The sequence below is a fragment of the Pleurodeles waltl genome, chromosome 10 (genome assembly GCF_031143425.1).
Source record: "Pleurodeles waltl isolate 20211129_DDA chromosome 10, aPleWal1.hap1.20221129, whole genome shotgun sequence".
NCBI lineage: Eukaryota > Metazoa > Chordata > Amphibia > Caudata > Salamandridae > Pleurodeles > Pleurodeles waltl.
In genome coordinates this window covers 824107904-824123288 of record NC_090449.1, presented here as the reverse complement: position 1 = coordinate 824123288, position 15385 = coordinate 824107904, and the positions used below count along the sequence as shown (strand labels likewise).

General features: G+C 40.2%; 1 protein-coding gene across 11 annotated transcripts in view; it reads right to left on the bottom strand.

The window, feature by feature from the left end:
- TRAK1 (trafficking kinesin protein 1) overlaps positions 1 to 15385 on the bottom strand; it is a 269898-nt gene that overhangs the window by 115960 nt on the left and 138553 nt on the right. For all 11 annotated transcript variants that reach the window (XM_069211499.1, XM_069211490.1, XM_069211489.1 and 8 more), the window contains 2 exons: positions 15083 to 15199; positions 8111 to 8211 (listed from right to left, as the gene is read on the bottom strand). In XM_069211499.1, the coding sequence (XP_069067600.1) occupies positions 8111 to 8211; positions 15083 to 15199 (218 nt within the window). The remainder of the gene's footprint in view (positions 1 to 8110; positions 8212 to 15082; positions 15200 to 15385) is intronic.

Genomic DNA, 15385 nt, shown 5'->3' with positions numbered 1-15385 from the left:
GGATCGAGATCCAGGTTTACCCCAGTCGAAGGATTTTCACCTCGAAAAAACGACTAAGTCCGAAGGTAAAAATCTCCACTGAGGATTCCTGCGACGCGTATCTGGAGAAGAGTTCCAGGAGGTCGGATAGAAAAGAGACTAAGTCCGAAGGTAAACTTTTGACAGAGGCCTCCCGCGAGCTGTAGCCAGATGACCCGATTGGCACTTTTTGTTTCTAGGCGCTAAAAAAAAAAATATATATATTTCAAAATTCATATCTCCGGTTCCCCTTATCCGATTTTATTTGTTTTTGTGTAATTTTAAAGATGAAAATATAATCTATTTTCATAAATTGGTTTTGGATTTTTAAACTGTTTCCTGTGTTTTATTTAATTACTGTTTTGTGATATTTGAATGCTTTACACTCTGTCTCCTAAGTTAAGCCTTGTCGCTCGTTGCCAAGCTACCAAGGGTTGAGCTGGGTTTAACTTACTGAGACCTAACTGGACCTAAGTGGAGGTTAGTGGCCTATTGCTAAGTGTAGGTACCTACCTGCCCTTACCAATAACCCATTTTCCAACATGAGGAAACTGTGATTTGCAGGCATTCAGTCTGTGATAAGAGTTCGAAAACAGGTATTTGAAACAAATCTGACACACCCCTGGTAATGATACCTTATTTCAGACCTTCTTCACAATAGTACACTGTCTGCGAGGGCACAGTCCTACAACAAGAAGCGTGTCTAGCTTGGGACACGGAACAAGGTTCACAGTTATCAGATGCAGGGAAAGGGTTGCATTACATGTTTGGCTATTACTGTACCTCCTATAGAGATGTGTAACTGGTGAAGGGTTTAGAATACTGTAGAGGTACTGGGCCTTCCTGGTTGGATTACATTGTTTCTTAGCCATATTTCTGTAATTAAGAGACGTCTAATTCATCCTGACTAATAAGAAGTGTGATTCCTTGCTTATGCTGGCTTGAGGGTTTTGCATTAATTATTAAACATGGGATATCCGATGGGGAAAAAGAAAAGACCGGTATTGAACGAGACAATATATTTTCATTGGTGATACCCAAACTGGTATTAATACAGGTAAGATGACACTATCATGTGTAAAATGCAGAATGCAACATGATGCATATTAGTTAAATGCACAACTCAAAAGGCGTGAGAGATAAAGATGGAGAATTACTTTATTGTATTGTTTTCATTAAAAACACTGTATAAAATCCAGTGAACATCCAGTAAAATCCAGAAGTACAACAAAAAGCACAAATGATTAAGTTTGAGTAAATGATATCAAAATATGTTGTTATAACAGTTTCTTAAAAGTTCATACAGCAGGAGCATTTTAAGTATGAATAAGAGCTAATTTCACAAGATGGCAGTCAATACAGAGATGGGTAAGAACAGAAAGAGGCAGATGGAGGTTGGGGACAGAGAGAAGAAAAATAGAAGGGGCCGCTAAGGAGAATGAAGACACCAAAAATGTAGAGAAGGGTCAAAGAGTAAATACATTCATAAACAATGCAGATAAAATGAAACCTTAGGAAGTGTCTGCATGATATGTATTTATAGTCTCTAACTGCATTCACTACACCAGCTCTGGACTGTGCAAGAAAATAATTCATGAGTGTAACCAAAGTAGCAGAAATGCAACATATGTTGTGGAAGGACCACAGTTGATAGTCAATAGCAAAGAATGGACTGAAGTGTTTGTTTAGAAGTTAGTCTACTGTAATGATGAAAATATTAAGGCCATAAGCCAGTCAGATGCTGAAAGGCAGATCAGCTTTCTCTACTTCGTTGTGTAAACAGAAATGTCTGTCTTCTGTTTTCATGAACAAAGATGTTTTCATTTGAATCCTTCTAAATAGGTGATAAAGGTACAGCGCTCTCCAACAGATCTGAAATCTGCCATCTGCAGTTGCTGCGTCTGCCTGTGAAAGGGGACAAAGACTGGACTTTGTTGTGCATTCCTGCTTGTGAAATATCTCCATGGGCTTGAACTGAGCTTTCCTCCTGTTCTGAAATCTCAGGGCCATCAAAGACTTCCTCTGCCAGCATTTGGACTCTCTGCGTAGACTCCTGCCAAGTGGAGCCCTATCTGGTCCCTGGGGGCTTGAAAGGTGAAGTTGGCGGAACAAGAGCTGAAAATCCATGCACATGATGCCGTGTGGGGAAATTTACGACGCACCTTCTGCAATGCGGCTGATAAACAATGAACCAACAGCTTTGCGGCTAAAATCAACACTCCACCTGCATTACAGCTGGGAGATCGACACATCGCGACTGAAGAAACGACGCCCAACACCTGCTTGCGGCAGCTGATAACGCAAACCTCATGCAGCGCAATTTTCCAACACTGTGCGATCGGATTTTCCACGTATTGTCCCTGGACGTCAAAGTCTTCATGAACCTGCGCAGATCCGAGGTGCCCAGTCCATAAATGGACGCATTGCTCTCTTGCAAGGGAGAAAAACAACACATTGCCGAAACAACACATGGCTTCCCTTGCAAGGAAGGAATCGACGTATCGCTGCCTTTTCCGACGCATGCTCACCCGTGAGGCTTCATTTATTACGCTAACCAGGTACTTTGCGCAAAATCATTGTTTCCATTGTTTTCTATGGAGTAAGACTGTTATTCTTTTGGAAATTCATATTTTAACTTGTGTATGTTGGATTTTTGTCGTTTTGGTCTTGTTTGATTTAGAGAAATATTACATATTTTTCTAAACTGGTGTGGTGTCCATTTTGTAGTGTCTTCACTGTATTACTGTGTGTGTTGGTACAAATACTTTACACATTGCTTCTGAAGTTAAGCCTGTCTGCTCGTGCCAAGCTACCAAGGGTGTGAACGGGGTTAACTGAGTGTGATTCTCCTTTACCCTGACTAGAGTGAGGGCCCTTGCTTGGACAGGGGGTAACCTGACTACCAACCAAAGACCCCATTTCTAACAGTCAGAATAAGCTGATGAAGCAAATTGATGTTCCTGGAAAGAGAAACTTAACACTTAGAAAGGTTCCATGTCAAGTGACTGTTGTTTAAGATGCATTTAATGCATTTTTTTTCTAAGTCTGCAAATCTTTGGTATTGCCAGCAAAAGACCAAGTTGTTTCAAGAAGCAAATAGGGCACCCCAATTGACAGTCAATAATTCAAAAACCCAATCTCAAACAAAAATTGTAGCTCTATGCCACAGAGGTGTTTCACTTACAAATCCAGAAGTGACTTATATAATTTACTTCTCAACTCAATGTAATGTATATACAGCTGAATTTGGCACATTTCTTAATCATGATGCAGAAGTTCCGGTTATATCGGAGGGACAAAATACTCAATGACTTTCAGTCTGGATGATCTTTTTGCAACTTTCTGCAGGCTTCGTTGGTTAGTAGGTCACAAGAGTGAGCTGTATATGACGCTCTATGCTTAACCAAGATAGTTGTTTTCAGAAGGTGAATACATGATCATTCTTCCTCAGTGCTATTAAGATGGCACAGGCTCAGTTTTGTGAATGCAGGGGTTTCTGAATTGATTTGCCCGGGAGGTTTACAGTACTGACTTACGGACATTTTAACGGCCTGTCCAGGCAGATGTGGTGATAAATGGTTAGCAGTGAAAAATATAGGTGAATTCTGATGGTCCTTAATACATGCACCATAGGCTAAAATGCAGTCATGGCTTTGTAACATCAATGACCTTCTCCCTGTTTAGCCAAAACAGAGGAAAACCGAAGAAAGCTGCTAGTGATTCTCCTTTGAATTTAAACAAGAAAGGAAACTGTGCATCATTGAGATCCTAACCATTCCATCTCTCTTCATTCAAGACATCAGGCTGCCAAAGAAACTTACAGAAACCCACCATAAATGCAAATTCCACTTTTAAAAGATACCATTTAGACTTGGTTGACAATGTCTGCACAGGTAATCACCATTGTCAGGCAAGGACCAATCCCAACCCTATTGATCCACCTCATTGACATTGCAACCAACTACAAGGAGTCTGCAAAGCTTTTGTGAATAAAGAAGTAAAAGAACCAATCAATGACTTCCCCTCACCTTATTGCTCCTCCTGGTATCATGAGAAACTTCATTTAATTGATTAATTCAGTGTCCCAGATAGACATAATCCAAACAATATCTGGCTTCAGTTAATCCATCAAACTCTGCAATCCAATCCTGGTCTTCTCTAAATCTCTCAGCCCCTGTATTACCCCAACAGGACCAACTTCATGATCCCATCCCACAGCAAGTTTCTGTAACTGTCTAAAAGTTCAAGTCCAGTATCTCCTTAAGAAAGCCACAGCTGGCCATGTTGATTAACAAATATAGGTAAGTAACCTATCTTTATTTTCCTTTGCAAAGATCGAAGATTGCTCTTTGGCATCTCAATTCAAAAGCTATATCACAAACAGCACTATGATAAATCAGTGCCAATCTGAATCAACCCAGGTTGTAGTGCCAAGACTGCAATGCTTCAACTCACTGATGAAGTTCCCAGGGTACTCGACAAAAGAGAACTGTGCTTTCTTATTCTTTGTGAATGGTCTGTGGTCATGCCAAAACACAGTGTTGAGTTCTCCTCAACACCCTAACATATCTGCTAGGGAGTGAGGCATACTATTGCAACTAGTTTATCTCTTACACATACCATCACCCCTTTCATCTTGTCCTGCTATACAACAGAATCCACCAAGGCTCCATCTTAGCCCCCACTATTGACACTGTTGATTTAAATCCAAATAGGTAACATACAGTCAGGATTCAGAAAGACTCACAGTACTGAAACAGCACTTATAGCAGCCACTGATGACATTTGAAACATCCTGGGCGAAGGATAACCAGCGGCCTTTATCCTGTTCAATTCTACGTGGTCTTCACCACTGTATCCCACAACTCCCTCATCAGAATGTTCCAAGAGATTAGCATTTGAGGATCTGCTCTCAAATGGATCTGTTCCTTCCTCACGGGACTAACCCAAAAGGTCAGGCTACAACCCTTCACATCAGAGGCCAACAAACTGATATGCAGTGTCCCCTAGGTATCATCCCACAGCCCCACTTATTTCAACATATACATGACACCGCTTGCCAACCTCATGTTATCACAGGACATCATTGTAATCTCTTATTCCAATGACACATAACTCATCCGCTCCCTGGCGGACAAGGCAACCGCCATGAGAACCAACTTCACCAACTGCATGAGCATGGAAGAAGACTGGATGTGAACCAACTGCCTGAAGCTCAACTCTGACAAGGCGTACGTACTGGTCTTCGGCAACAAGATCTACCCATGGGATTTCACCTGGTGCCCGTCAGAGCAAGGACCAACACCCACAGACCACGCAAGAAATCTAGGGATCATCCTAGATGACAAGCTCAACATGATGGCTCAAGTGCATCTCCTGCTTCCACACCCTACGCGTGCTGCAAAAGATATTTAAATGGTTGCCTCAGGACAGCAGGTGGACCATCAGGCAAGCACTCAGCAGCAGAATGGACTACAGAAACACAGTTTACACCAAAATCTCTAAACAACTCTTTCACAGACTCCGGACTATTCAGAATGCAGCCACAAGACTCATACTCAACCTCCCACACAGCATCCACATCACACCACATCACACCACACCTATGGAAGCTTCACTGGCAGCCCATTCACAAGTGCAGCCAATTCAAACCTCTCACACACATATGCATAGACATATTTAACACAGGCCAGAATACCTAAAGAGTCACATACACTTTCACCAACACACCAGACCAGACACCTACTCTCTTGATAACTCACACAGTCCCCTCATCTGCAAAAGCAAAACTGGAGGTCGCTCATTCTCCGACATTGCATCCAAGACATGAAACAACCTCCCTCAACACATCAGAGCATCCTCCTCACTTCTTGGGTTTTGTAAGAAGCTGAAGACCTGGCTCTTCATATTAGCACCTTGGGACCACAGACCTACATACCTTGTCCAAGCACTTGATACCCTCTCAGATGATTAGTGTGCTATACAAATCAACATAACATAGAAAATGGCATACATTGCAAACATTGTGACAGCAATTTGCTGGCAGCATACTATACTTGTAGGTATCCTCTGATTCATATATCTTTCAATATTCAGTGGCAAAAGAAAAAGAATACAAAGATGGCTAACAAACCCAAAAGTCTAGAAAAAAATAATACTTGTTCCTCTCTTCAGCAACCTATGACCTGATTTTACAATCATGAAGCAATACTGTTACTGCACTAAACATTTCTCTCTCTTTCACCGAGAGTGTTTCATTGCTGGGTTTTATGCAGGATGAGAGACTTCATCTTAAACTGCATGAGAATATCAGTGACTGAGATGCACAACAACAGTGTAGGCTACAAAAAGGATCACTTTCAGTAAGCATTTCAAACCTGTCACCTTTCCATGCTGAATTATGGGAAAGCATTTCTCATCTAAGTCCAAGATTTGAATAACAGCCTGAAGGCACCCTCCATTTAGCAGCCCTCTCCGTGGTCACCAACACAAGTTGCTTTGGTCAGATCGCTCCAGTCCTAATCGTACTTCAGTGGCTCTCATGTGATGCTAGATCCATCTTCAAAATAGTTTCATACACAACACTCAACACAGTGGGTTCACATTGGACCTTGTTAAAAAGTTGAACTTCTCTAGGGGTCAATGTTTCTTACTCCGCTCAGTCGATGGGGTTCCAGGAAACGTCTTGTTTATGAAGCACTTTATCCCAGTAATTCTTAGGCTATGCACCCACAATAGGGAATTCTCTATCCACTGAGCTTTACATGACTATCACACAAGACCTTCAAAAAAGACTTTAGATTACTTCATTTCCATCACCATCTCTTGATCTTGGGTCTCTGTATCTTAAGGCCCAGGGAGTAAAGCTACTTTATTTCATGGCTTCTTTTACTTCCTTCTCCCATGGTGATGTTCCATTCCCCAGTCCAAACTTCTTTATGTCTTTAAGCATCTTTCCCAGGGCAACCAGTGAATTTTAAACTTAATGGACAATACTGTCATCAATCCTATATTTAATGTAAGTACTAGTGTACATTTGCTTGTGCACTTAACAGAATGCCTTCCCAGTCGAACTCTGACGTTGTATTTCCACGACTCACATACTGTTTTGTGCTTCCTTAGAATGTTTTGCCTTTTAGTACTGCCCTCCAAGGTTCAAAGGAAACATGCACTCACAGGTAGTTATGGATGGTTGTGTGAATTCTTCACCTTGGTTAGTACATTACCCTTGGTATGAAACCACCTGAGAACACCTTTCTCCTTGTATTACACTTCCTTTGTCAATCAGCCCATAGACATATTTTATAACATTTTAACTCTTCTATTTTAGGTGGAAAGTTACATGTGCTGCAATGTTTTAGTGCCCCGGAAGCTACCATTAGATCTTCTGGTCTCTAAAGGAATAAAAGTTGATTATGCAGTAACTTTATAATGAAATGTTTTGTAGTGGATAAATAGTTTTTAGAACCACAATAAACAAATGGCTTATAAAAAGATATTTAGAAATTTGAAACCCAACGTAATTTATTGATTGAATATTCCACAGTGATCTTATTTGTATGGGTTTACGATTAGGCTAGTCTCAGCTTGTAGTTATAATTCATCCCTTAGGATACTGAATCTCTGGGAAACAATCAGTTAACAGGAATTTAGTATTTTACAGCAGTGAGGTTTACAAATAGTCTTCACATGGTCCCTTCGACAAATGAGAAAGGGACTCAAAAATACAGGGACCTCCAAAAAATACAGAATAAAGGAGATACATCATCTCACTTTCAATCCATGGTGTGTTGCCTGTTTCCAAGGCTGGGCTCGATAACGCAAGATAAAGGCAGTAATAATAATAAAGTGCTAGTGCAGGGGTAATGTATAACATTTTTTTAGGCAGAGATTCCGATTAAACATGTCTGTGTTTAAAGCTAGGAGAATTTACAAAGGTAACATGTTCACTTTTATTTTTGGACTCAATATTAGCTATTAACAGTAATATCCACTGTGCACAGATCAAGTTACCAGTTCAACGTGCAAAACAATACAGACATCTTCTGCAATTTGGAGACATACTGTGAAGGAAAGTGAAGGGATAGCTTACGGTGTTGAGCAGACAGACTCAGGCTCACTCTCTTCCGCAGCACTGGTGTAAAACTGTAGTAACTCATCTTTCATGGACAACTCATGGCGTAGCTGAGAAACCTGTGCAGGGAAAAATGCACACATTTTTACAAAGTACTTTTTTATTTATTTTTTAAAACAGACAGTCATTCTGAGTTTGAGAGTTAGACTTCCCCCACTTCTAACCCTAAGCAACATAGTTTTATAAAATAAAACTGTCTCTTGTCTCCACTGGTATAATTCAGAAGGGAAGCAAGACAAAATGGACAGTGCACTATATAAATAAGGCAGGACACAGCATTTCTAAATGAGATCAATTTTGCATTAGGACCATTTGTGCCTAGCTAACATCTGATTTGATGATGCTGAGGCTGGTGAAAACTGTGAGAATAAAAGAAAGCAAAACATCAAAAACATTTGTCATCCCTTTCCACAGGTTTGTGAACAAACATCAGGTGAATCTTGATTAATCTTAATCCTTTGTGACTAAACTCAGAGTGAAGAACATTATAATTTGAGTAATAAAAGTTAATCACCTTCAGATTACTGAATATACTTTGTGCCACAGAGCTGGAAAAACAGTGAAGGTAGCCAAAGTGCACCTTTACACCTTGGGAATCACAACTGTTATGTTTAAGGTACAGTTTTATGGTAAAGACATTTACAGAAATCTGTGAAGGAATGCAGGATGATTTAGCTCAGCAGCCATAATGCAGTTCTCTGGAAGGTAGCATATCCTTATTTTTAACACTAGTATATTTGATGCATCTTCAGGTTCTTGATTATAAAAGGTAAATAAATTGATTCCAATATTTGACCTGCATGAAGAATATTGTCTGAGCCCATATAGCTGAGACAATTGTTTTCCTCCTCTAGTGGTTTCCGACTGTCTCACAAAAAGCCTTGACTTTAAAGAGCAGACTCATTCTGAAGGACTTTAAAGGTATCTTTAGAATAAAGGAAAGTTTAAAGGCTTTGGCTGGAGGCAGCCAGTCAAAAAGATACAGAACTTAGGGCCACCACTTTGCTTTATGTTTCCAATACTTGGGATTTTCATCACAAATCAGCACAACCAGTTGCATGATTCCAACTGGATTAAAAGGAACCTAAGTAAGGCTATATTTCCAATAAATTACCTTTTTCAACTTCAAAAGTGTGAATTGTACACAAGATTTACAGTATTTTTTACATTTTATTAGTATTTCTTCTTCCTATTATTATTATAATTAAATGACTACTTGGTTCACAAGATATGCTCTACGACACACACTGATGACTGGAAGATTGAATAACTCCTGCTGTTTTAATGGACAACTATAGTACCTTCAGCAAAGTGTGCATTTCCGTTTTGTGTACTACATGCAAAAGTATTAAATTATTTCTCTTATTGAAGAATATCTTTAAATGGCATTGTGCAAGTTCCTGACTATATTCAAGTTAATGGCGTTCCTAGCTGTCATTTGAATAGCCCCCAGTATTCATAACCCACTATGATTTCAGATTCACCTTCAATGACCCTGTTATTCATAATCTGTAGACTCTTCCCCATTTTCAACGTGAGGGTACGCTGACACTAAACAGAGGGACAGTAAACAGTTTCTCTAATTGTTCATTTAGAGCTTTGATAGAATCAGACTAGAATAATAGTATTTGTTAAAAAACGGAAACCATTTAAATGGTTTGCTCTTCATATCACCCGCTCTTCCTGCTAAAAACATGTAATAAGAAAGTTGCCATGACACTAACTAAAATAGGTCACTTCAAGGAGACTTCGGAGCACTAGGCAGTGGGGGAAAGGGGTACAACCTTCTATACAGTCTTCTCTGGGTTTTTTCTGTTTTTTGTTTTTTTACTTTTCATGGGGGGGGGGGGAGATGATTATCTTAGAGATCACACATCTGACCCCATGACAGTAGAAGTGCAAAAGACCAGTAAGTGGGGCAGAGACAATTTCTCCCTATCGATAAAATTGTTAGAGATGTTCTTATTCTTGGATTGGACCTTTCAGATCTGCTAAGGCATGGTATTTGAGGCAAAGGATATCCCCATACAGGGAACAATTCTCTAAACACATCAACATCCGTCCGTAGAGTGATGTCCAATACAGTTTGGTTGGCATCTTGTGGCTGGATCTAGCCTGTGCCAAAGGGAAAGTTTAGTTTTTATTGCACATCCTCCATGTTTTGTTACTTTGAATTTGCTTTGGCACAATCAATCAGCCTGCTAGATCTCAAGGTTCTTCCTGGATATATTTTGAATGTCAAACATTGCAGGCTGAGTAGGCCTCTTTATTGAATAGCTTTACATGGCGCTAAATATAACATACTTTGAAAGTAGAGAAGGCCTATTAAACAAACAACCAAGAGCATGGTACAGAAGGCTTTGGATTTGGTGATAGGCTTGAATTTAAAAAAAATCAGAATTCAAACACATTCTTTATGCTTGACTCTGGCTTTCTGGAATTTCTGGCAGTCAGATTTATGCATTTTTAATTTACATTAAAACTGTGCATTGAAAAAGGCAGATTAATGTGGGTCACCTGCTTAAGTAACTACTTTAGTTTTCTTCTCATTTAAGTAACTAACAAAATATTTCCTCAGTCAAAATAAATATATGCTCAAGGCACTTCCAGATGCCACTGATACTTGAGTCCCAAAATTCATTTCCAACCATTTCCAGAATTATACATTTGGAAAAAAGTGTCATAACGTGCAGTAATATGTACACATGTACGTGTTCGACATGAGTGGAGACAAAAAGATGTGCTGTTAGATATGAGATCACTAGCAAACTGTCACATTGCATTTTGGGAGACTTATGGGTTCACAGAAACCTTTGTATGTGGTAAGCCTGGGCTGCCATGATGATGGAGGAAATGCCTCAGCCCGCCCCACAGCAGACTATAAACCATAATAAGTGCTAAGCGGTTCATTTCTGATGAAAGCACTTTCTCCGACAAGCCATGTTTTGGTGAACCACTCAGCACTTTGTTTTTATTTCTACACCTCTAAATTGTGCATGTGAACTGCAGGCAAAGTAGAGCTGAAATTCTACATTAACCTTTCAGAAACTGCTCGTCTGCAGGATGCGGATAAGTATGATTTGCCCAAGTGTTCTCCTTAGTGAATTGAAGAAGAACCATGACAAGATGGCAGGGTCTTCTAATAGGCAGTCATGCTATGTTTAGCTTTCCCTGTACTGAAGAGTCAATATCGCAGTGTTCAGCCTGCTATTTGTGTGAATCAAGCACTACTGAAACAAATCTACCATTGAGGTAGAAGCCAAGTTGGCCACTTCATTCAATCAAATCAGATGCTGCTACCTTACAGGTTTTTTTCATCGCGTTTGGCTCACATTTAAAATTATTGCTCTTGCCTATGATATGGTGGCTGTAGTCACTGTGGATCGTGCCTACTTGGCGTTAACCTATGACTCGTTAACTGTGCATTTTGGCAAATGTAATTTGAATGCTAATAAAATAGAAATCTTAAATGTAAAGATTGTTAATTGTAATGTATATTGTAAAACTGTCCAAAGGACTTGATAAGGTTAAGTTGTTTATCAATTCATTTTTGTCTTGCATTTTGAGACAATGTCGAACAAAGTCTCATTGTTTGAGCAGTAGTGACATCTGCCTCCAACAATGACCAGGCAAGGGAACAATATTTCAATTTACATTCGGTCTTGATTTTTTTATACCATGCTAATTTTTCATGAAGCACAACAACTCATGTCTAGCTTTAGAGGGGGCGCAAAAAGCTTTGATGGTTTGCCCTAGCCACCAAGATGATGGTTTAGGGCTGATGTTGGCAGGTACTAAGAACACCAACCAGGTCCTGGATAGTTCAAACCATGAACTGGACACAATGCCTGAGTAAGATTTTATTTGCAATTGAACTGATGATTTCATCTCCTCACATTGAGCCATCCACACTACAAAAAATAGGTCTGATTATTTATAACCCATGTGTATGATAAGTCAGTCTCTCAAACACTAACATATGTCAGTGAAACCCACGGTATTAAAAAGGAGTCTGTAATATTTTAATACAATATCATTATCATTTACTATATTATCCCAGGGAATCAATTCTTGAAAAAATGTGCAGATTATATTGTATTTATTAATATATTTTGGCACGGGAATGAGGGTGAAAGCTTATCCAGGCCTAAACTGTTTTATTAATCCGTGCAATCTGGAAATAATATACTTCTTTCTGTAGCAATGCATTTAATGATTTTGCCTATATAAGTATTAAATTAATGGGCTTTTTGTTAAGTCAATCATAGATCCCTTTATACTACATTGTTTCAACATTCCACTAAGGCATTTAAACAGGTACGTCGGTTAACATTTTCGAATTGTAACACACCATTATTACCTACTCAAGATACTCATTTAAAACATTCGACATTACTCAACCTGTATTATATTTCTAGGGGTCATTTAGTTCATGTATTTGCTTGAAATAATCGGTTTTGGCGTACAGTGTAGGGAAAATACAAGCAAATGGAATCTGGAAGAACTGCCTTCCCCCAGGATACTTTCTTGACCTTTGGCAAGGCATTTATTACGAAAGATCTATTCCATCATGAATTTTACTGTCACAACTCGAAACATTAATGCAATGGGCTGTTCAGACATTAAACCATGAAGGCGTGTGCCAGAATCTATTCTCATGTTTCTTCACTAAAGAATTTCAGTGATAAACTATTTGATTTGTGATTAATTTGGTTTACTCTGATTTATCAAATTGATTTTTGAGTGATAAGGACCTTTTATATTGTCATGCACCTGCACATTTTGGTGCATAAAGAACGATTTAGCAATTCCTACGAGGAAAAATTCAGAAATCAGGATAGGCACTGAAAACTGACCATACATTGTTGTATTTTGAAAGTTGTCTTATGTTAATCATGAAAACAGGCTGAAGAAATCTGCAAACAAATACACAAATGAAACCATGAAATATGGCTAATAGTTGATCACATCCACAAAACACCATTGCTAGTTTGTAGACTCTCTGTCTCGATGTTATTAACACATAGACAGGTAGATATCATGGAAGATTTAGTCTTAACATACAATTGTAACATTAACATTGATTTCTACATTCATTCACCAACTCCTAAATAGATCTAGGTCTCATCAGCCTAAATTGGAAGGACAGGATAACACCTGATATTTTCTGAGGGATGGAGGAAAAACATAAAAAACATAGGCCCTCATTTTGTCATTGGCGGTAAAAACCGGCTACTGCAGCGGTGACGGCTGCCAAAATACTTTCACTGCGGCTACCATCTGTCCACCACATTATGATCACTGCCGGACTGCCGCCACAAGAAGGGCGGAAATCCAGCAGTGATCATACTGGCGGATGGTGGTAAGCTGGCGCTGCTAACACCAGCACCGCCACGCCAGCTGAACGCCGCCTGCCATATCATGACCTGTGATATGGCCGGGCGGTGTTCTGCTGGCGGGTGCTGCTGGAGGTAGCACCGCTCCTTCCCGTTACCTCCCGGAAGACCTCCTAGAACAAGGTAAGTTGGGCTTCCGACAGGGGAGAGGGGTGAGGGGTGTTGTGTGTGTGTGTCTGGTAGTGTGCATGAATGTGTGTGTGTGTGTGTGTGTGTGTGTGTGTATGTGTATGTGTCTGTGTGTGTTGTGTTGTTTGCGTGGGTGTATGCGTGTGAGTGAATGCGTGTAAGAATGGTGAAGTGAGTGTGTGTCTGCATGTCAGTGAAATTGTGTGTAAAAATGTGTGCGAACATGTCTGGAATTATGCGTGTATGAATGCGTGTATGCCAGTGAGAGCGGCTGGGTGTATGCGTGGTGCTTGTCTGCGGGTGTGTGCGTGTATGGGGAGTGGGGGGAGTGAGCAGATAGGAGGGGGCGGGCAGTCAGAGGATCGGAGGGGGTAGGGGTGAGTATGTATGGAGGGGAGTGGGGGGTGTCAGGTGTGTGTTGGGGGGGGTGGGGAAGCAGCCTATCGGTGACAAGGAAGGAATTCCCTGTCACCGGTAGGGCCTACTGCCATGGTTTTTGTGGCTTTGCTAACGCGACTAAAAGCATGGTGGTTGGCAGGCTCAAAATGCTGTTGCCGGTACTATGCCTGCCGCCGTGCTGGAGATTGACATCGCCGGCCCGGCGGCTGATACCACCATGGTGGTTTGAGTGGAGAAGTGATGGGTTGGCTGCAGCCAACCCGCCATTCTCATAATGTGGCGGTATGTACCGTCAGCCTGTTGGCGGTACTACCGCCACATTCACACTCACCGCTGGGGTCATAATGACCCCCTTAATGCCAATTAGTGATCCAAAGTACAAAAACATGATGATGGGATAAACAATCAAAATGTACAGACGTCATATGCAGAGTTTTATAATTCCTATCATGCTGGAACTGAGGGATGTCCCAGCATGTTAAGAGACCAAGACTCACACTTGCCTTATGTTTTGGGGAAAGACCATCTCCATTTCTTTGGGGTCTATCCTAGAGGTAGCTCTGACAGAGATGGTGGTGGATAAATGACAAACGATTAGGAGGCTGATCCACCATCATTCTCTCATGTCAAAACTTCCACACATTGGCACTGGTGCTGAAGTCAGAGGTATTACTGCTAGCAAGATATCTTTCATTCACAAAACTCAAGACAGTGTTATTATGAACCAGCAGGGTGTAACACAAAATATACTGTTTTTGGCAGATTCGCCTTTACAGTCCTTTTCTAAATCAGACCCTTAGTTTACCTAATGCAGTTTCAATGGTGATGATAGTCCACCAGTCCTACACCAAAATGAACCTCAATAAACATGTGCTAGAGAAATATGCATTAATCAATAATATGTAAAAATGCTCCAGGAGCAGAGAGCTCCCAAAACTCTAATGGTCATTAAGAAAACTCTTCAATAAATTGTAGGTTTTAAAATTTAAAACAAACAAAACATTACCTCTTCTCGGATATGCCCTACTTGTTCTTCAAGGTATTCGTTTCTTTCCGTTAAGGTTTTATTCTTCTTTAATAGTGACTGGCCAATGCGTGCAGCTAACTCTAAATCCCGTTCTTTCTGGAAGTTGCAATGAGAGACCAAGAGTGATATTACTTTTCATACTTTTCTTTAACATACTGTAATGTTGTCATAATACAATACAATATATGCTTAAAATTTTTTATTTCTACTGATGATAATTTTTTCTTTAACACAGCCAATACAATTTGGCCTTCTATTGCCTATCTGGGCTATGTTTCTGAG